Here is a 21,995-nt window from a genome sequence, read left to right as displayed (position 1 = left end):
AGAAACCACTTAATAGGGTCTTTACAAATCAACAAAATAGGAATAATTCCCATATACTTTAATTGTTTGCTGTAATTTTCTCACATTCTGTGTCACTGGCTTTTACTAAAATGACAATGACATTCGCGTAGAGATTCTCTAGAGATACCTATTTAGAGATCACATTAAATCCACTAATGCTGTCTCTTTTCTCTGTCAGCTTCAGCTGCAGCACAGAAAATGCAATACACTAGCTATCACTGCAGTGGGAAATGAGACGTGATCCCCACTAATGCTGTGGGCTATGGAGGCTGCAGCTGCATTGACCAGGCACGAGAGAATCTACCCTTAATGCTGACAACTAAATGTATAGGCAACAAGCTTTAGAATTCTTCTCTAGTACCCTATATATAATGGTCAAATTAATCTCAAGTGGCTTAAATCTTTACTTTATTCTGAGCGTGTACATCAGCCTACCAATTACTTCAAATAATATATGTATTTCCACTAAGTAAACAACTAAAATCTCCTTTAAAATAAATATAATTTCACAAAAAAATATCAGGCTTATTAAGTGACTTTAAGAGAGTTTTATTCTAATTTATTTATTTTGTTGCCTACAAATTGTGTCAAGAATTAGACTTCTTTGGCTGGCCTGGCTCCAAGGAACACTGAGATCCCAGGTCTAGAGGGCAGCATGTGCTTTTCCCTATGTTAATAAAATAGTGTTTCTGTAGGGGGTCAAAATGCTCACTGATTTTCTTCTTTTATACTCCTACTTACTGTACTCTAGCTGCCCATAACCTCTGAAAATTTCTTTAAAAGGGCTTCCTATTTTACCATTTTATCCTTGCTTCTCTGTTAATATTTTCTCCTAAATTTTATAAAAAATTATTCCTTATGGTGGTCTTCGGATAAAATAGACAATAGCCAAAGGGTTATTTGTGACTTTAAAAGAGGTAGTCCAAGACTTGCTAATTTTGGTTTCATATCTTCATGAATACTGAGAAATATTAATGTGTACTAGATTGTAACAAGGAAATAGATTTTTTCTTTCAATTTCTAGGAATAGAAAAAAAAAAACCCTAAAAGATCTTTTCAAATTATTACTTTATTCTATAGTCTTATCTACTTTGTGGTTGTGGTAGTATTTATTGATTTATTTATTTTTTAATTTTCTTAGCCTTCGTGTGTGGTGAGCGGGCCTGGGGAGGGGGTGTGTACATTATTCTCATGGATAAATGTGAATTCAAGCATATCACTGTATAACTGGGAACGGCTCTCTTCATGATTGGGTACAGAGCATTGTAGTAGCTCCCAGAAACATATGCCGAAGTAAAACAGAGTACTCAAAGCAGTTCTAGCCAGACTGATAACTGTTTCACTAATGAACATCAACATATGTATTGAGGTTGGCAGATGAAACAGCTCAAGATGTTTACTTCTTGGCCAATACACAGGGGCTCTTCTTAACATCTGGGCAACAATTTCCTTGCTCAAATAAAATGTAACATCAATTCTTATGAGCAAACAAACCCAAATGTACTTACTACATAATTCCCAGGAGATGCTGAGGAGTACGGTATCTGGAACATGAGCAGGACAGAAACAAACATTTTGATTCATGTGACTGCATGGGATTGAATTAAATATATCGACTTCTTTCATCAAGTTTAAAATGCACCACAAAGTAAAATAAAAACATAAAGGAATTTACATCTCTGTAAGTGCCAAAAATATAAGCAATTGTAATATTATATTGAACTCAGGAGGAAATGTAGATTTCAGTCAAGAGGAATTCAAAACTATGGCTTCATATTATATTGGCTTAGGTCAGTTGTATTCACTGTGTGTACTAATGAGGCAGTCTACAATGACAATGATGAGTACTTGAACAGCTAAAACCAAGAAACCAGAAGATTTCTTGTCAGTATCCTATACAGATGAAACTTCTGGAGTACGTAAATTGTAAAGACATTTGCTGCTACTTTCATGCACCTCAAGTCAATTCTCACACCCCCTGCTTATTTTAAAACAGTGCAATAAATTCAAAGGAATTTGCTAACTATAATGTCCAAGGGCTGATAATCTGTGAGGACCAGATCTGAACAATGGATCTGCTTTCTCTTCGAAGGAAGCCCCTCCTGAAGAGGCCATTCTCCAGGTATGAGGATGAACTAACCCACAGTGCTGACGAAGAAAGTGAACAATTAAAAAAATGTACTTTAAAATAAGCACCTAGACTCCAGCAGAGGACTAGAGATAGGAGAGAAGCCCTAGTCCCTACTTCACATGACCTGTCAGACCTACATGACCCCTACTGGATGATATTCCCTTACATATGGAATTGGGATGGGGGGATGGGAGGGTGGTTAGAGTGCATGTGAGAGGGCAGAGAGAGTAAAAGGGAGGGAAGGAGGAAGGGAGGAAGGGAGGGAGTGAGGGAGGTTGGGAGGGAGGGAGAGGGAACTGGGATCGACATGTAAAATAATAAATTAAATTAAAAAAAATGCTTTGACTCCAAAATTTAAGTTCAAGGACAAGTTACTGGGGAAAAAGGATTTCCATTTTTGTTTCCACAGAAAATGAAAAGATGTGGATTCCTTCCAGACTAATGTGGTTTGATCAAGCTAGACCACCTGAAACAGAGTACCAGGTGATCCTACATTCAAAACAGCTGGACAAAGCAGCCTGACAGACTACAGCCAGGATTTCTGAATCTTCTTTGAATCCCCCATGACAGCGCCCCTTACCAGCAGGAAGTAGTCTGGAAAGAACAACGCCCAAATTCCCATATATTGTCTATAAATGTTTGTTTTCATTTAAATGGACTTGGTTATATAAAATTAAAAAAAAAATATAATAAACTGTTTTTGATGAACTCTGTAGAAAGTGTACTCTCCATCAAGACATTACTCTATCTTTATTAAAAGAAGGAACCCACAAAAAAATAAATAAATAAATAAAATAAGCACCTAAGCGTGAGTGTTAATAGAAGAGGTTAAACATTTTCTTTTTCAACAAGCCCACTAACTCAATTGCATGATACAGCCCATATGCTTTATTCTGTGAAAAAATAGTAATTTGTCTCCCTGGAACGAGCTAGTCAAGGCCAGAATAAGACCCAAGTGGCAAAAATGCAGACGCCTTTCTCTGATGGCCCTAAACCTGCCCTGCCATATGAAGTCACAAACAAGGAAGTCTATACGCCTCAATTCCCCTTTCAATACGTGATGATTTTTGGAACTATTAACAGTAGGCTATTTGAAAAGTCTTTCTCTTCACTGTTTGGTGTCCTTGTTTCCTGTAAGCACAGAACACGTGTCACCAAAACCTCTATTTTGGTGTGTGTGGGGGGTTGATTGAGCCCAAGAGTCCACGGCTACTGTGGTGCTCAGACCCTAGTGAAAGCGATTACTTCCCGAGTACTGAGGTCTCTCACAGCATCAAACCTGGCTTCCACTCAGTAAATGCAGGGCCGCTCTCTTGCGCCCCTCTCCGTTCATGATCTGCCATCCAGCTTTTCAGTACATTGCTTTGAACTGATACATTTGCCCCCTCTGAACTGCCAACGTTCTATCGCTTCCCAGAATGCATTTCATCTCCCAGTCTTCAGCACCCAGCCAGTGTTGTTTTCTTACTCTGATGCTATCATGACAGTCTAATCCTCTTTTAGCCCTTTGTTATTCACAATATTTTACACCTGAATTTTGTAACCTATTGTTATTTCGCTTTCCTTTCTGAGAGTTCAGAAGCTCTGTACTGAAATCTGACAATTCCCTTGCCTGGAATCTTACTACTCGTGATTACAAAACTTACCCTATATTCCTGTGAGATTATTTTTTACTACATTTTAGTTTTGTTTTTTTTTTTCCCCTGAAACAGGGTTTCTCTGTAGCTTTGGAGGCTGTCCTAGAACTCGCTCAGTAGACCAGGCTGGCCTCAAACTCAAAGAGATCCGCCTGCTTCTGCCTCCCGAATGCTGGGATTAAAGATGTGGGCTACCACTGCCTGGAACACTTTAGTGTCTTCTCAGTCAGTCTTGGTTTGTTTATAACTAAATTACCTCTGCATTCTCCTATACTCTGTATTTATCTCTCAGATATCTTAAATGTATTCTTCCAAAGCCCAGTAAACTGGTTCCTATTTCTCTGATCATCTGCTAGCTAGCCTCTGTTTTACGGGGTATTTGGTGGATGAGAAGATCACAAATACACTCACACACACGTTACATTCTCTGCATTAATATCTTCCCATTTTCTGGTTCAGCCTTTGCAGAAACCATGACACATAGGCGATGACCATATAAAACTAACCAACTTTAGGAGGAAGAAAAATTCTTGGCCTGTAGCATTTATCCACTTCAGTGGTATATATTCTCATTGGTCAGATTTCAAGTTACTCAAGGGGGTGGACACACAGTTCATGAAATTTCTAAATGAAAACCCCATTCTGAATTGGGGCTCCTTTTCACTCTTGTGAACTGGCCTTCAGAGCCATTATGTCATCCTGAGTAGATACTTTGCCCTCCTGCCATGCATTAAACCATCATTTTCAGGTCAGTGTGCCATTGGTTACAGATTTAAAATCACACCCGCTATGCCTGAGAGAAGAAGCAAATGAATATCCTGTTCATTTCCAAGGAGAGCACCTCCAGCCCCCCATCCACTCAGATCTTCACGATTCCTTCACATGGTGAAATACAACTATCATTTTCAAATACCTTACAAATTGTTATCTCATCTAGCTGGTCAACTTATTTCCATCTCTGTCTGGACAAGCTCTTCTATTTTAGCTTATACAAATGGCTTCTACGTTATATTCTTTAGTTTTCTGCCTTCAGCATTTGGGCTCCTACCCCTGGCACGTAACTGCACCTTGCCTCTTGAAAGCTGCCAGTAGGATGTGACAGCAGAGTGTGAAAGACATATATTGCATCCAAAGAGGCAGAAATACTATGAGTATATTGGGTTTGTTTCTGAGTGGAAATCCGGGATGCATAGCAAGAAGGTATAACACGTGAGAGCTGAGAAGAACTGAAGGAAGGTCAAGAAATGTGAGACTGCACTGACAGTCAGGGGATGTTCGGTACTTTGTAAAGGCTGCTGCACTGTAAGACCTAAGGACTTGTGTAGTGAATGATAAGGCCACATGCTTGGACCAGGGATGAATGCTTAGAAAACAAAAGAAAGGTTTATTTAGAACTGGTCAAATGCATGCCTTAGTACGGTGACTCTACAGGGACCATAGCAAGTGAATTCTAGTAGGACTGCCGCCAGATTTCAGCCAGGAGATGGCAGAAGGAGTTGTGAGTAATGCTGGCCACATTAAACAGAATAGGAGAATTGAGAATCATTTCACAAATTATTTGAAAGAATACAATGACAAATGTTGTCACAATTCCAGTTTCAGAGGATCCAGTGTGTTCTTCTGAATTCCATGGACTCCTGTATGAATGTGGTGCTATTACATACAATGAGAGACACAGGAACACATGCACACATACACACATGCACACACACACACACACACACACATGCACGCACGCACGCACGCATGCACGCACACACACACACACATCAACCACTATAATAAAAGTTTTAAAACATGTTAAAATGAAGACACAGTTGATAATATCATAGAGCCAGAGGATCAGACTCATCTATCTACAAGAAGATGATGAAGAAGATTGAGGGTCAGATATGCTGCATGATTAAACTAGAAGGGAATTCTGGGTCTTAGTACTCATGATTGGGGTGGAATAAATAAGGGTTAAAGCAGTAAGTACTGTATTTAATATGATTGCTCACAATCCAGTGGGGAAGTCTACAACAATTTTGTAAGTAGTGATGAGCTAGAGTTGGGGAGGCCAATGCCATGCACTGTGCCAGTGGAAAGTAGGAACCAGTTTTTAGTGATTTTTTTTAAAATTAAAAACATATTGTGTTGCCCTTGTGGTTAATCATATTTTTCCTTAAAGGACTCCCCTCCATTTGCCTTTTCATGTCAAATCAGTGAACTGATTAATATAGCGCTACATTAAATATTTGGTGTTGTGGCTATTCCTTGTTCTACTACTAACAACCCCTTTCTTATTTCCCAGTTAACCGTACTGTCCTTATTTTGACTTGGCATGGGTTGTGCAGGCTCAGGAGTAGGCATATGACCTAGGCAGTACGTATTTATCACATCTGTCTGTTTCATGAAGGGGCACGTGACTCAAGACAAGTAAATCAGGTCAGTTAGCTGGTAAGTGGAATCCTTTTGTGTTCAACCAGGAGCTGCAAACATAAAGAAGGGGTGACACACAGCTCCATGAGTTCTAGTGGAACAGAGGTAAGGGAGAAACGAGGGTACGCTTTCTGAGTTCTCGGAAAGTTTAAATCAGGATTTTTTGAAGAAAGAATATTAAGGATTGGTGAGGGGGCTGGAGGAATAATGAAAAAGGTAGGGTAGATGTTTGAAGGGTGGATGGATAATAAATGAACAAACTCACGTGAGAACAGAGATTCCCATTAACTTGTACAATTAATATGTGTTAACGACTATCATGGAAAGCAAATGAAAAGGGAGATTTTGGAATTAATAGAGAAGGAAAGAAAACATTTTAAAAACACCAATTTGTTGACCAACACAGTGAGGAAAGGAAAGATTCAGATAAGAATCACCAACAGATGCCAAAAATGGGCGCTGAGGAGAAGGAAGACACAGAATATTTACCACAGTTTCAAGTGTGGTTCTACATGGATATTTACAGAGGAAAGCCAGTAATCTTAGTGCAATAGACATTGTGCAAGCAGCAGCTTAGCCAAGCAAGCCAAACTAAGGTGACCAGAGAGGTCCACAGGAGCCTCCTACAATGGGGCCCTGAGGAAAACACAAAGCTCCTCCCACTGCATCCTGACAGGTGTCAGATAAATGCAAACTATGGGGCATTCTCAACAGCTGGTCTACAGTCAGCACGTCTGCAAGTTAACAGAAACTACCGTGATCTGGGACGGCTGCTCCAGGTGAAAAGCACCAGGCACATGGCCGATGAGTGGCATAAAGATATTATTTAGACAACTAGAAAAAAATCAAGTAAGATTTGCAGATTAGAAAACAGCATTAATCAGGGTTAGTGCTATGATTCTGAGCACTGTTTAGAGTTATGAAAGATGCTATCTTAGTTTTCAGAGATACACTGAAATGTCTAGGAGTAAAGTCTTAGGAGTGAACCCTGAAGCAAATGTGTAGAATGTTAGCACCGGGGAATTGGAGCAGGGCTCGTGGGCATTCTTAGTGCCCTTCTACCAGGCCTTCTGTATATCTGACATTGCTTCAAAATAGTGGGGAGAAGGTTAATCATATGAAAAAAAGATAAAAACAGAAAGCCCAGTTTAATATGCTGCCTTGAGCAGGCAGACACATACTGCACTGATATCAGCGGAAAGGCATCTGCCATACATGTACAGAAAGTCCAAGGAACTTGGAATTCAAAATAACACCTATGACTCGTCACTCCAAATAATCAACTGTGTTCGGAGACAGAGTCCCTCTAAAGCCTCTCATTCTATTTCACAGTAACCCCTCTCTTCTAGAAGGCCACCCACTGTCTGCAGTTTCTCCTCTCTGCTCTTCACTCCTGTGAGGCTTAGGACGGCCTCCTCCTTTTTCTGATGAATCCCCACACATCACCACTATTTGCTTGGTGTGTATCCTTTGGGTTGGGGGGAGATATGTCTGTAAGTGGATGCACAAACACAAAGGACCACTTTCAATTTTTACTTGCCAAATTGTATTAGCCAAATGCCCACTCCAGACTGATCATGGAGCAGTATATTGTGCACATTTCCACTCTGGTTTCTAGTATTTCTTGGGGTCTAAGATGATTTTAGCCACTGGTCTAACTAGTACACTCATGGCGCTTGGATGAAATTTGAAGACATGGGGACCCTCACAACTGAAATGCAATAGGATAGAGGATTTGCTTCTCATCTCAGCCTCCATTAAATACACTTTACTTTGATAATATACTGCCAGGTACAGCATTTCTCTATCACCTCCCCCAATGCCAGGCATGGTCATCAGCAACTCTAGTTACACTCTCTGGAGCATATAAAAAAGTGCTGATGAATATGGAGCATGGATTGCTCTCTGCCTGCAATGGGTGGCTGTGTGGACACCAAGCTTAGGTGGAATATGAGTTTCATTTTCTGTCTAGTTTCATCAATCATGGAGGTAACGGGAATTCCTTCTAGACTCTGGTATCAGGAAGACTGTCAGAGATCTCCGTGTCACCTAGAGACATTTTAATGGGTATTTTGATAGGACAAAAGAAATGTATTTAGACTGCATGTCAGATGAAATTTCAAAGTGAGATCCTGAATAAACTTAGGCAAAGAGCAGGAAGCAAAGGAAAGGAAAAGTCCCCTGTGGCACAGTGGCAACTAAAAGTCCTCCGAAGGAGTTATTCACATTACAACAACAGTTTACAAAGACTGCTGCACAGGTCATCGAAGGCCCTAGTGGCAACATCTTTGTCTTTACTTGAAATAATTAGTAAATGTCATGACTACAAAAACCAAAATAAAATAAGGCAACACAATGTTTTCTCTAAGACATGAATGATTTAATCGAGTGGAAGGTAATTTGGCCTTTGCTTTAGAACATCATTAGATATATGATTATTTCTCCCATACCTCACACGCCTTATTTTTCACTTCTTTGAATTTTTAAATTAATCTTAAATATTAGCCATGTTTCATACTTATTTAGCATTTGGGCAATTGCCATTGAATAAAGGGACCTGTGTACACCAGCAAGATGCATCCCTTCTTGGTTAGTACACATGGAATTTATTCTTGGAGTTCAGTCTGCCTAGCCCTCACTCTACCCGCCACCTTGGGTGTCTGTGTAGAATGTTCATACTGCACTAATTCTCTCACATACTGAAATGCTTATGATTTCAGAGATGAAAAAAAAATCTCCAGGATCATAAAACTAAAATTATTCAGTTAAAACCTGATAGCTTAATTTTCAAACTGTGCATATATTTCTGTGACCTCATTAAGAGAAAAAAATGCATTAAACCACTGCCACAAAAATTTAAGAAAAATTTCCAGGATGTCAGATACATAGATGTGCAGGAATGGCAATTTAGCTAATAGTCACTAGGCAAATGTGCACCTGGTTGGTATGATAAACACAACACACAATCACAGCAATTCAGTTCCCTCTAATTGAGACTCATCTTACTGGGCAACTTAATGATCTTGTAGCTACTACAGAAGATCAAACCATACGATTAGTATAGATTGATATACACACTGTTGTATTATTAAGCACTGTTTCTAGCTTTACTTTTGAAAGTCTATTAATTTACCCAGAACATGTATTTACAAAATGAAATGAAAAATTATTACAATTTCAAAAATCAGATACATTTTAAAAAGAATATAGACAAAACTACTTTTTGAGCAACTTCTTTAAAAGCTTAACACAACTGTGTTAAGCTCCTATGAAGCTCTCGGAAGCCACAGTCTTTTCACTGCTAAATGTTACAAAGTGCAAAATATATATACTCACTGAATTGGCATTTGTTGGGTTTGGCCAAGGTCTACCACCACCTGGACCCCTACAAAATGATATGACAGATTAAATTTCAACGTGTTCCTCAATGGTGCCATAGTAAGTAAAGCACAAGGCACAAAACATTAACGTTTGTAATTCAGTTACCACACACCATTCTACTTAAGCACAAAAATCACTTTACAGTCATCTTAATAGGTTTTCCTTGAATGGAAAAAATTATCATGAAATAGTTTCATGTACAGCTAGTTTAATATTATTTATTTTTATAAACGAGAAATAGAAATCACCCAGAACAGTCTATATATGCTTCTAAATGATTTTATCAGTTTTAGAGTAAAAGGGGTCAAATACAGATAAATATAATCTAATACATCAGTACGAGTCACCTGTGTATCATTCAAAATGAAATGATTTGTAAAATAGCTACGTAAATGATTATTGTCAAATTACAAATAAGTACTATCTAAACTTGTCTTCTTAAAAACTGTATTAAAATAGATTGTATATTAATGTATCCCTAGTGCTAATGATGACATAGTCACCACTGGGAAGCACCGAGTCTGGTGTTAGTCCCATTGCTAACGCCATAATGTAAGGTTGCCACTTACTAGGTATCGGTACTGCTGTTTGCCAGAAAAGAACACAGCCTTTAAATGGGCAAGTGAATTACATGCATAATTTTAGTTGAAGATGATAGAGAGAACAAGTCTTGAAAGGGAGATAGTCTATGTCAATATATTACTTCATTTTAGAATTCAGGAAAATGTTTTGTATTTCATACTCTGTAAACAAATTTAATGTCCAGTTAATTAAATCAAGGTCATATACTTGGGCTGTGGTGTTAAGTACATTTGAAAAATACTGTTTAATGAAAAGCAGACTATTTTCAACTTTCTTTCATTGGTTATTGAAAATATTTTTTCTACTCACTGGGGTAGTAAAAATTTCTAATTTAAAAAAAGTCCCTTGAATCTATAAATATTAAATATAAAGCAATAAACATTAAATAAAGATACCATCCTAGTTACCTATTGAATTAGCAACCATTTCTTGGAATCCTTAAAACTATTTTAGTTTTAGTATGGAATTCCTAGTGTGTAAACAGAGGGAAATGTTATGAACCCCTCCTTAGGCTCTGCGCCCTAAGGAGAATTCTCCCCTTGAGGTGATATTGATGATAAAAATGACAATGGTGATGAAAATTTTAGAACTGACTATTGAACACTTTTCGAAGAGGATTTTCTATATGGGATTCAGTGTCCTGGTGGCCATCAAATGATGCACATTTGAGAGGGAAGATTAGTCATGTAGTTTATCTGATGCTAAATAGAATGAAGAAGCTGCAAACTCTGTGTCCTGAGCATCCTAAAATAGTCATGGGAAGGCATAGACACTGGGTGCCATATAGTAAAATAGTCCGTCATGGGAAAGCGTAGACACTGCGATGCTATACTCTATGTCCTGAGCATCTTAAAATAGTAAGTCACAGGACAACATAGACACTGCATGACCTTGAATATGACCCATCAAGAACTGCACGAATCTGGCTCAGTGGGAAAGAGAATTATTGCCCAGCTTGGTCCCCATGACCCATGTGGGGAACAGGAACGTGAGAACAGTTTCCTCAAAGTTGTCCTCTGACCTGCACACACATGTTGTGGCATGCACATCCCTGACACAAAGTCAATGTGATGTTTTTTTAAGAACTGGATGAATAAGCTATATAAAATATTTAACTTAGAATTTGTTTATTAGTCAATTCATTAGAGGCTAAATCAAATGTCAAAACTTTTTGTTTAACTAAATAACATAAATTCAATGTTAAATTTATTACAAGAAACATCATTTCTATTGTTTATACTGCTCTAGTTCCAGAATTCTGCCTTTCATATTATCTTCACTTTAACATTATAGAAAATTACTTAGGAACTCATATAAACACACTAAAAAAGTTCCGAATCCAACACCTAGTGGTTCTAAAGAGCAACTAAGCGAGTGTTCAATAATGTCCTCTTCTGCTGGAGCCACCAGGGTTATCAAGAGGCTGCGACCACTGCATCACAAACATTTTATAAACATTAGATGAGCCTTGTTTAGAATAAAGGAGAAAATGTGAAAGATGTATGTATCTTTGGTAAGCGTCTATTTTGATGGACTGTTGGAATCTTGACTACCAAGCAGACAATTCTAAGGAATTTACTCATTTAAACAGCCCCAGTGACAGTCCCTCAGGAAACCATGGGATCTTTGCTGCAAATACTACATGGCAAATGATCTTTGCTGTAAATGGCTACAAGGCTGAAGTGCAGTGCATCAGGGCAGGGACGGACACCTGTGGAAACCTGCTATTGACGTATCCTTTCAAAAACTACCTGTCTACATCAGAAAATATTTACATTTTGGTTGAGGTTTGTAAATTTTTATTTTATATCACTTAATAGTGGTTTTTTACTTGTTATAGAAATCTTGAAAGCCTACTCTAAATATTTAAAACATAGAAATGTCTGTCACATTTCCACCGCTGTAAGCATATTTTTCCAGGTGATCAATTTTTATTTTTGAACTTCAATTAATGATGTTAACAAAATTTTTGTTGTGAATGTTTAATTCACAACAAATACAGCTTTTAATTACTGAGGGAGCCAGACTGGCTCTTTTCACTGTTACATTTTCATGGCAAATGAGAAGGAATGACAAGAAACATTCCTTAAGTCTATGGCAAGCCTGTCCTTGCTCCCATTTAAAAATGGAGCTTGGGTGAATACCATGCCTTATTTTGTAATTTTCAGTAGCCCAACAGGGTTTTCTTTTTCTTTTAAGATGTCACGAGGAAAGTAGCAGGTGCCATTTAAAAAAATTTTTGAAGGGGGTATCACACATTTGTTTCAAAAATTATAAATAGTGAATATTAATTCAATTTATTTTAAAAGTGTAATGAAGATATGGTGTACTTCCGTTTTAGTTCAACTTTGATTTGTGAGGCATAACAGCAGTGCAATGATTATCCTCTTTGAGTAGAACTTGGTTAATTAGAAAATTCCCCTGCCATTGGAAAGTATTTATTGCGCCTAAATATGTATGCATTTTTATCTCTGAGAGAATCCTAATTTACTAAAAATGAAAAGAATTATAAAAGGACTCCAAAATAAAAAGGTAAGTAACAAAAAATAGGAACAAGCTTGTAAGACTTCATTCTCTTTAAGAACTAGACTTCATATCAATAGTAGAATCTTACATAAGAGAAAATACTTGAAACTATCTGAGAATACTTCAGAAATCTACATATCTAAAAACAACCCTACTAAAAATTTCAGCCACATTTTTAGTCTTAACAGTTGAGGGAATTAAGTGTACTCATATGTGAATGCCTAAGAACATATATCAGAAGGAACTAGATAATTTCAAGTAATTATTTGAGTCTGTCAAGGAACATGAAATTTTACATAGTAAAACAAAATGTTACTATGTACCAGCAAAACAAGGTTTATCCAAAGTTGACTGTGTGGTTAATTATAACGCAGAGTACTACACCAAATGACATTAGACATGTTCTTATCACTCGCGACTTGATGACTATAATATTAAAAATTTACTAAAATATGCTGACTTTTAAAGTGAGAGTCTAAATTAAATTTCATGTATTTTTGCAGCCTCCTGGTAAGAGTTCCAGCTTTTGACATAAGTAAAAATATCATTCAATCCTCTGGAGCAACGGCTAATAAAGGGCGAGCCTGGGAGGAGTTCAAGAGCCAGACTTCATGTCTATCCATTTTTATTTCAAAAGCAAAAAAGATGTTATAGGAAAATTTGACCTACTTTTCTCCCCGTTCTGTTAGTTTTGAGTCTGGCTGGTATCTACTTATTAACCTATTTTCAGTTTTAGTAAAAATTGCATCCTATGAAAATGGTTTCAGAAGCTTAAAAAGCCCTGCATACATCAAAAGAGCTTATTTCACAGTGTGTCTTCATGCCACTGGACGACAGTAGAGTTGTTTCATTTCATACACAAGGAGCTAGAAACAGGCCAATGGGAAGTGAAGTTGAGGAGCCTTACATGCCTACAGGAGCATGTTAATCATTTCTGATGAGCTTCCTTTAGGCTCCATCACGTTGGTGATCCTCTGGTGAATTCATAAAAGTCATTAGCAAGATCTGGTGTATACAGGCCTTCAAGGGAAGGTCAGAGAATGCAAAATAAATAAAAATTCCTTAGCAAATTCCATTGAAACTGAAACAAACTACTCTTTTTGGACTGGAGCGGTCATTCCAGTAAAACAAACATCTTCAGTTTATTCCCCACCCTGCTATCTTGAGTTTTCAGAGAGAATCAATCCTGTGCTAGGAATCGTTCTTTAACAGAGGACATCACCATGGAGAATTCTTTCGTGTTCAATATGGTCCCAATGACACAAATACAAACACATGTTCATTAGACTTACTAACTGTACTCTCAGAGAACACAAAGAACTTATCAACATGAATAAGAACTCTCGGTTATCAACCTCTGTAGCGTTAGTACATGGTTCTGGTGTCGAATTTCTTCATAGTGTTATGCAAATTTTATATGAATCTACACATAATTACTAAAAAGCAATAGGCTGACAGTTGTGATTTATGCTACCTAAAATGCAAAAAGGTGTCTTAAAGTTGCATAGGAAGAAGAAAAAAACATGATACTAAGTTATGAAAATGAAGCAAAAATTGCACTCATGTTTAGTTCATTTTCACACAGCAAAGACACTGAGGTACTTAAAGCGCTTTACAAATTCATATAATTTCTTAAGGCAGAAAAGAGAACTTCACTTAACAGAGTAATAAGCATTTTGCTTACATGTTCATTGCAGGCATTCCGGGGCCACCTAAAGCATTCAGTGGGGGTCTCATTGCACCTCCATAGTTCTGTAATGATAACCAAGGGTCAGACTACCACAAAACAAAAAAACAAAACCAAAGAGGAGGGGGGAAAGAAAGGAGAGCAGGTTAATGATTTCCCTACATCACTCCTGACTGGGTAAGGCCTGTGTAATTCATTCTCTGAAGGGTCCACTCTTGTATTTTAGCTTCTATTTTAACACAACTACTTTGGTTCATGCCATTTAAAAATTCTATGAATATGGACAATCACTGGATCATGGTAAGTGATCAAGATATGATCAAAATGATAACATTCAGCATATTTTATTAATTATCTAATATCTATACATTAGTTACTTTTTTCAAATATACATTAGTCCAAAATCCTGTTTTAGATAAATTACTTATTCAACAGGTTTGAAATTACTAGATAAGAACAATTACATGAAGTCTGAAAGGAAACTCAACCCAAGAATGCTGCATATAAGCTTCTATTCATAGAGAAAAAATATTCAACATGGACACGCACTATTATAACACCCATGAAAATATGCATGATGAATTATGTGACCCAATAAACCTCAGACAATTCCTACTGTGTGCATTAAAAGAGATGAAAAGCAGTTTAACGCTTTAGTATGCATATCCTATTAGTTTACTAGTTGAAAATAAGGGTCAAGTGTTAGCTTCTGATTATCATGTTAATTTGTCTGACAGAGTCAATGACTTTCACATTTGGTTTTCTGATTCTAATCTCCCTCCTCTCTTGAGTGTTGCGTAGTTACATTGCTGGCTCCTTGGATTTGCTCACTCTTTAAAAGCTGTTTCCTCATGTTTTAGGTACAGTATCATTTTCAGTAAATATACATTCACGGGTAATCTTATCTGCTACAATCTGTTCAAACACACAGTGCTTACACATTAGGACTTTGAATCTATTTTATCATGTGTCTCTAAGGTCCTGAATTATGTTAAACCCCACAGTGGTAGGTTCTGCCTGGCTGCGGTCTCAAGCTCAGCACAAAGAAATAAGCATCACCTGCGTGTGCCAAAGTTCATTTTTACACTTCCTTTAGTACTGTGGTATGACCTGCCACGTAACAGGCCATGCTAAGAATTTCTAGAAGTTCCTGGCTGTCCTTTCTTTTTAAGTTTTATATATGGTCAACTGCTAGAGTCTGTGGGTCCCAGCAGCGAAGGCTCCTGCACAGGGTTCTACTTCCTAACGTGAAAACTACTGCACTATCTTAATTGGTTTCTGTTTTACTCTTTTCCCCAATTTGTTCTGCATTCTGCCTTGAGCAATTTTTTTTTCTAAACCGCAGTATTACCCATGCCACTTAAAAGATATAATGACCCAGATTACCTGTCAAATAAGCCTAGACTCCTGAAGATGTCTCTATAACGCTAATCAAAGCCAGCCCCAGCCTATGCTTTCTTCCTCCATATCCTACATTGTTCAACTACTTCTCCCAGTTATATTTCTAGCCTACTGGATTGTTCCAAATCAAAGAAACTACACATTCATAATCATGTTAACTCATCGTACAGGAACACTTTGGAGGAGGTGTTAGGAGGACAAGGAAATGAATCAATGAGAAAGGTCTGTTAGCTCTAGACAGGATGACATACTTGATAAATGAAGTCACCCAGCCACCTGCTTTGCTTTCACTTTAAGGAAATATTATTTACACCCAGATTTGGGAGCTGAAGGGGAATCATTCTAACCACATGAGTGTGTTAATCTTTGGGTCAAGTACAGCAGTTGTAGGTGTAGTAATTAGCAAGGATTTCAGAGCCCAAAGCCATAGAAATGAAAAATATACATGGTAAAGTAGGGCAGAGATTCTTCACCAGGAAGTCTAGCCACCTTTCTCCTGATTTGAGTTTCAGAAGCTCTAATATTCCATGGATGTTTAATAGAAACACATTAGTTTGCATCTCTACTGCCATAGCATCATGGCTTCTACAACATGCTGCCTTTGTGAGACTGGGTCTCTCCATATTTCAGGCTGGCCGTGGGCTTGAGATCCTTATTTCCCTTACCTGTGTGGCAATAATATTAATTTCCATGTATACTTTTCATGGGATAAAATTAAATGTGAACTATCAGGGTGAGATAAAACATGGCACTTGCTACTCACAAACTGTAGCTGCTAATTCTTTTAAAGGATGCTAAGCAAATGTACCTGAGCCCTCCTCTCCCCGTGTGTCCTCTACTCTAAAGCACCATTTCTCTGTCCATGTGATGACTCACTGAGTAATTACATCACGGTCCAGATTTCGTTCTCTAGGATTTTAGTATTAGACAATAGCCTATGTAAATGCAGCTGCATTTCCTGTTCAACAGTACAGTATGCACCTTGAAGACAGAAATCTTATTTCATTAATCTTTTTATATTCAATGGTCAAGTAAGATGTCTCATACACAGTAGGCCTTCAATAAATGATAAGCTAATTAAACTAAATTGTCATAGGAAGTGAGGGGTTATTCAATATAATACATGATTTACAGATATAAACTATTTTTAATTTGTGAATAATAATCCAAATCACAAAGATAAAGAAAGAAGAGAGTAAGAAAAGGCTTTCCATGTGGTTCAACAAAGGCAGAATGGGATGAGCTCACATAAAATCTCGGAATTTTAGAGCTGGTAGCCTTTGTACTATTCCATCTGGGCTAATCTCTCTCCCAATCAATGCTCCTCACAAAATGGTGTTCAGGCTCTGTCTACTAGAAAACTTTAAAATGTCTTTCCTTGAGTCACTGTTTAACTGTTAGGAAGCTTCATCCTACAGTAAGCTAAAGTCTACAATTTAAGCTGTATGTAAATATATGGAATCAGCTTACTCTCTATATGTGAGCTATACATTCTCATCCCACATTCATCTACCCTAACTATCTAATTTTTAAATGTTCCTTGTCTGTAGCTTATTTACCCTTCAAGATTCTACAGAGAATTGAAATAGCTGTATAATGTAAGACACTAGGTCTATGGATCCCATGGAACTTTCTGTTTTTAAGAAGACAGGGTTCCTAAGTGACACAGAAACACAGAGAAACAATTTCAAGTATGGTATCAAAAGAGATTTTTTTCCTCTGGTGAAATATTTTGCTTTTGTGCTAAAAGTATATTGATTCCAATTTAAATATCATTTGTGGTTGCTGTCCTTAGACTGAAAACATAGTATAAAATGCCTTGACTCGGGTGTTTGTCTTCACCCATATAACTTCACACATCAATTGCATGGCCGTTCTGTTCTCTGTGTACTTGCTTAACTCAAGGTACTCAAGAAACATTATGCTAAGTATATTTCTTTGTTTCAGACTGAAGTTGTTAACAGAAATGACTATCTTACTTTATTATACATACCTTAAGGTCAAAACCACAGAAGTGGTATTTATGGAAATATTACACTGGTCAGTGGCACAGGCCTTTAATCCTAGCACTCTGGGGACTCAGAAGCAGGTAGATTTCTGTGAGTTCAAGGTCAGTCTTATCTACAGAATGATTTCCAGGCCAGCCAGTGCTATAACCTTGTCTCAAGTAAAACAAACCTGTATGTATATTTTGTCTGTGCATAAAGCTACAAACACCATTCAGAGCCTATTTCTACAATACAGGTAAAAAGAGATAGGGCAGTTACCCTTGGGTGGCAGCTATGTGGTAAAATGTCTACTGTAGGAATTGTTTTTCACTATCTTTCAGGAAATGAAGCTTACCTTTTTTTGCTGTGCACATTTTATCTGAAAGGCGGTATGTTCTGACTATGCAATGAAACTCCTGCCATTTCAAATGATTTTACTTCAACTGTCCTATCTCATTCATGACCATGTCTCTTGCTTTTGCTTAAATGCATGGTATTTATAATTAATTTTCATAAATCCTTTTTTGTGTGGTGTAACTTTAGGGTTATTGGTGGTGTTTCTGGTTTCTGAGGTAAATTTATAGCAAGGCACTTTATTTTCTTCATACAAACAGAAGTAGATATAAAAAAATACTACTAATACAAATAGAAAAAAAAATAAACTGCTCTCTGACTTTGCAAAGGAAGTGTTCACATTAATATAATAAACAGTGACTAAAAATCATCAGTAGACATTACTATCCACAAGTAAGTTTTTATTATCTTTTGTAACTTTTTATAATATAAAGTATACAGCTATTTATAACATAAAGCATAGAACCTGGTGTGCTTTTAATTTCAGAAATTTAAAGTGAGATCCATGTGTTCAAAGCCATCAGACCGGAGGTCCGTCAATACTCTAGTACATATGCTAACACATGCTAACACTTATCAGGAGGCAGCAGCCCAGTAGCTCACTCTCAGGCTGGTTATTTACCTGTGGTCCTAAGGGCACCATCCCTCTGGGAGGAGTCATTCTCTGCATTGGTCCACCCATATTTGGATGTCCTAAAGGAAGTATGAAGAGATTAGCAGTGGAGCAGCTGTAAGCACTAAACTAGAGACCAGTTCCGTCCAAGGAAGGACTAGGTTACTGGGACTGTTAAACTAAGAAGTCACTTGTTACTCTTCCCATCTATCATCACGAAGTCCTCTATCTGAAAATGGCAGAGGAATAAATGTATAATCACTTAACTTCCTACCTGTCTGAAGTCATACACCAGATTGTAGACATTTTAATATTCCATCTCTTATGTCAGCACTTCTAACCTGCTATCGTGCATAATTAAGAATTAGCTAGAAATATAAACCATTTAGTAATGCTGCTGTGAAAATACACCTGGAAAGATTATGGAATATTTATAGCAATCAAGTTCTTCTGAAACAATGCCCTCACTAGTTCAGCATAGCTGTCTCACCTCTACTTTAATTACCTTGTTGTCGTGTTGGGTCCATTCCACTGGGGAGTAATGGCTGACTTCCTGGGACACCTCCAAGTGCCTAGCAATTTAGTAAACAAAAATAAATAAATAAATGAATAAATAAAAGGCAATATTGTAAATACCTAGGAAGCATGTGTTTTAAACATTCCCCTTTAAAGTTTCTATTCTACAAAATGCATTTGAATGTCTCTCAAGATTTTTCCATTTCTCAGTCACTTTATAAACTTCATCCTTAATGCAAGATTTTGGTTGTAAAAGAAATTCTGTTTTGAGTCAGGTGGTGGTGGTACACACCTTCAATCCCAGCAATGGGAAGTAGGGGCAGGCAAATCTGAGTTTGAGGCCAGCCTAGCCTACAGAAAGAGTTTCAGGACAGCCAGAGCTACATAGAGAAAACTTGTATTGAAATTAAAAAAAAAGAAAAGAAAAGAAAAGAAAGAAAAGAAAAAGAAATTCTGTTTATCCAATCTTGTACATAAATACTTTGGAGATAAGTCTATTTCTTTCTTACAAGTATAATGGCATCTTCAAAACGTAATTTAATAGGAATACCAAAGTACCTTTCTATAAAGACACTCTAACTTACACTGGAAAATCTTATCAAATTAAATATTCAAATATTTTAAAAAATAAATTTAACAACTATGTACCCAGAGTTGGCAAGTCTTCTTAATTGTTATCATGGAATGTAGCAGGGGCTCTAGTTTCTTTCTTTTTTAATTCTTGGATTTGTTGTTGTTTACAAGTACTCCCAATATTATACACTTACTGAGCATATACATTGTAAGGATATTCCCAACCCATTTAAAAATTACATCTTACATCATTTCCCCCTTCTCTTTCCTCCCTCCAAATTCTCCCACATAACTGTCCTTCCTTGTTCTCTTTCAAATTCATGGTTTCTATTTTCAATAATTGCTACACAAATATATGTATATGTGTACTTATTCCTAAATTAATTATGGATTCCAAAATACATAAGTATGGCCTGTTGAGTCGGTATAGTGTTACTTTCATGTCTGGTTTCAGAGTGGCCATTTGGAATCCGATAACCAATTGGTGTGCTTTTCTTCTCCTCCCAAGAACCTGGATGCAGCCACTGCTGACATCTTTGAGATCTGTTTTAAAATCACTTCCTTACAGAATTCTTAGGACAAACCTTACAAATACATAACTTCATGAACATAAAAACATTCCTGTATACCCCAACCCAGAGTCCTCGGAGGTCAACATTAACTCTGCCCTACCATCCTCTCCCTACTCTCCCATCATAAGACACCTTTGGGATTTCTTGAGAGTAAGCTGCAGATGGAGTGCCTTGTCATCCTAATGTTTCAAGTCAGGAAACATCCGGATACAGCAGCATCACCAGCCACAGCTAACATAAGTCTTGTCATTTCTCTTTTGTACCAGAACATTATGGAACATGTATGACCTTGAGCTGCCATAACTCCTTCTGCTTTTCTATTTTTCCTATTCATGCCAATCCTTCTTTATCACCCATCAGTGAATGTATATATATGTAAGTCGTGTATTTTGCATGTTGATACTGATATTCTTTTCATGATCTGGACTCAGGCTATGTTTTTGTAACAGGAAAAAATATCACAGAGAGGCTATGATTCTCTCCTCTGTGTACCACAACTGAGGGTAAAGGATGCCAACTCACCCACTACTGGTGATTTTAAGCTTTATCATCTGATTGTGTTGGTACCTGTCAGATTTCCGTATCAAAAGGCCATCATCCCTAACCCTGCAACTGATTATTTTTCAGAGATATTCTAATACTGTCAACATTCCATTCCTCACAATCCTTTGTTAGCTTCACCTCTAATCCCTAACCACTGAGGTGATTGTCATATGGAGATACTCCACGCCCAACATTGCTTCTATGTTTACTGGCTGATATTTAGTGTAAGAAAGCTATATTTACTCATTTGCTACTCATGGACCCTATTTTATTCAATGGGTTATAATTCACCAATTATTTATTCTTTTGTGTATATGTGTGGTGGTGGTGGTGTGTGTGTGTGTGTGTGTGTGTGCGCGCGCGTACGCATGTGTGTGTTTATATATGGTACATGTGTTTTTGTGTGTGGACTGGGAGGTTGGTACCAAGTGTCTAAAATTGCTCTCCACCTTATCTGTTGAGACAAGTACCTTTGCTGAAGCTAGAGTTCCCCAATTACATAGAACTGGCTGGCCACAAGCCCTAGTGATCACCTGGCTCCCTCTCCCAGCACTGGGATTACAGGTGCATGATGCTATGTCTGCATCTTATGTGAATGCTGGACCTGAGTTCAGGTTTTGAGTATATTTTACTTTCGGGTGTAAGACTCTCTAGGTGTACTCATGTTCTTTATTCTGGCCTAGCCCTCAGAGCAGTCTCTTCTTCATAGGATCCCGAGTCTTTTGATAAGCACAGCAATTAAGCATCATGATCTTGCCAATTGCTCATTTCTTGGGTGCAATGCCAAGAAACCTGACGCTTGTGGTGATCAATGAGCTTGAAAAGAAAATCTATGTATGTGAACAATAAATTCATACTCTAACAGCAAATTCACTGCAAGTTATGCATTCAACACTCAAGTTCAAATCTGATACATTGTGATTATTTTTTGCCTCCTATGTAGATTTGTCAGTATTTTATCTAACAGTAGGAAGTATGACCTTTATTATCTTCAATATATTTTCCTATGTAACTAATCAGTGTATTTATTTGCCCACTCTAACTCATCT

At 37.4% G+C, this 21,995-nt stretch overlaps 1 protein-coding gene across 5 annotated transcripts in view; it reads right to left on the bottom strand.

Moving 5' to 3' along the window:
• Ssbp2 (single stranded DNA binding protein 2) overlaps window positions 1-21,995 on the bottom strand; it is a 226,816-nt gene that overhangs the window by 18,279 nt on the left and 186,542 nt on the right. For 3 of the 5 annotated variants that reach the window (XM_051182957.1, XM_051182956.1, XM_051182959.1), the window contains 5 exons: window positions 19,248-19,314; window positions 18,752-18,822; window positions 14,384-14,475; window positions 9,547-9,595; window positions 1,530-1,565 (listed from right to left, as the gene is read on the bottom strand). In XM_051182957.1, the coding sequence (XP_051038914.1) occupies window positions 1,530-1,565; window positions 9,547-9,595; window positions 14,384-14,475; window positions 18,752-18,822; window positions 19,248-19,314 (315 nt within the window). The remainder of the gene's footprint in view (window positions 1-1,529; window positions 1,566-9,546; window positions 9,596-14,383; window positions 14,476-18,751; window positions 18,823-19,247; window positions 19,315-21,995) is intronic. The other 2 variants (XM_051182958.1, XM_051182960.1) reach the window with 1 other exon arrangement.

Source organism: Phodopus roborovskii, unplaced genomic scaffold (assembly GCF_943737965.1).
Source record: "Phodopus roborovskii unplaced genomic scaffold, PHOROB, whole genome shotgun sequence".
Classification (NCBI taxonomy): domain Eukaryota; kingdom Metazoa; phylum Chordata; class Mammalia; order Rodentia; family Cricetidae; genus Phodopus; species Phodopus roborovskii.
This window is presented reverse-complemented; position numbering and strand designations above follow the sequence as displayed.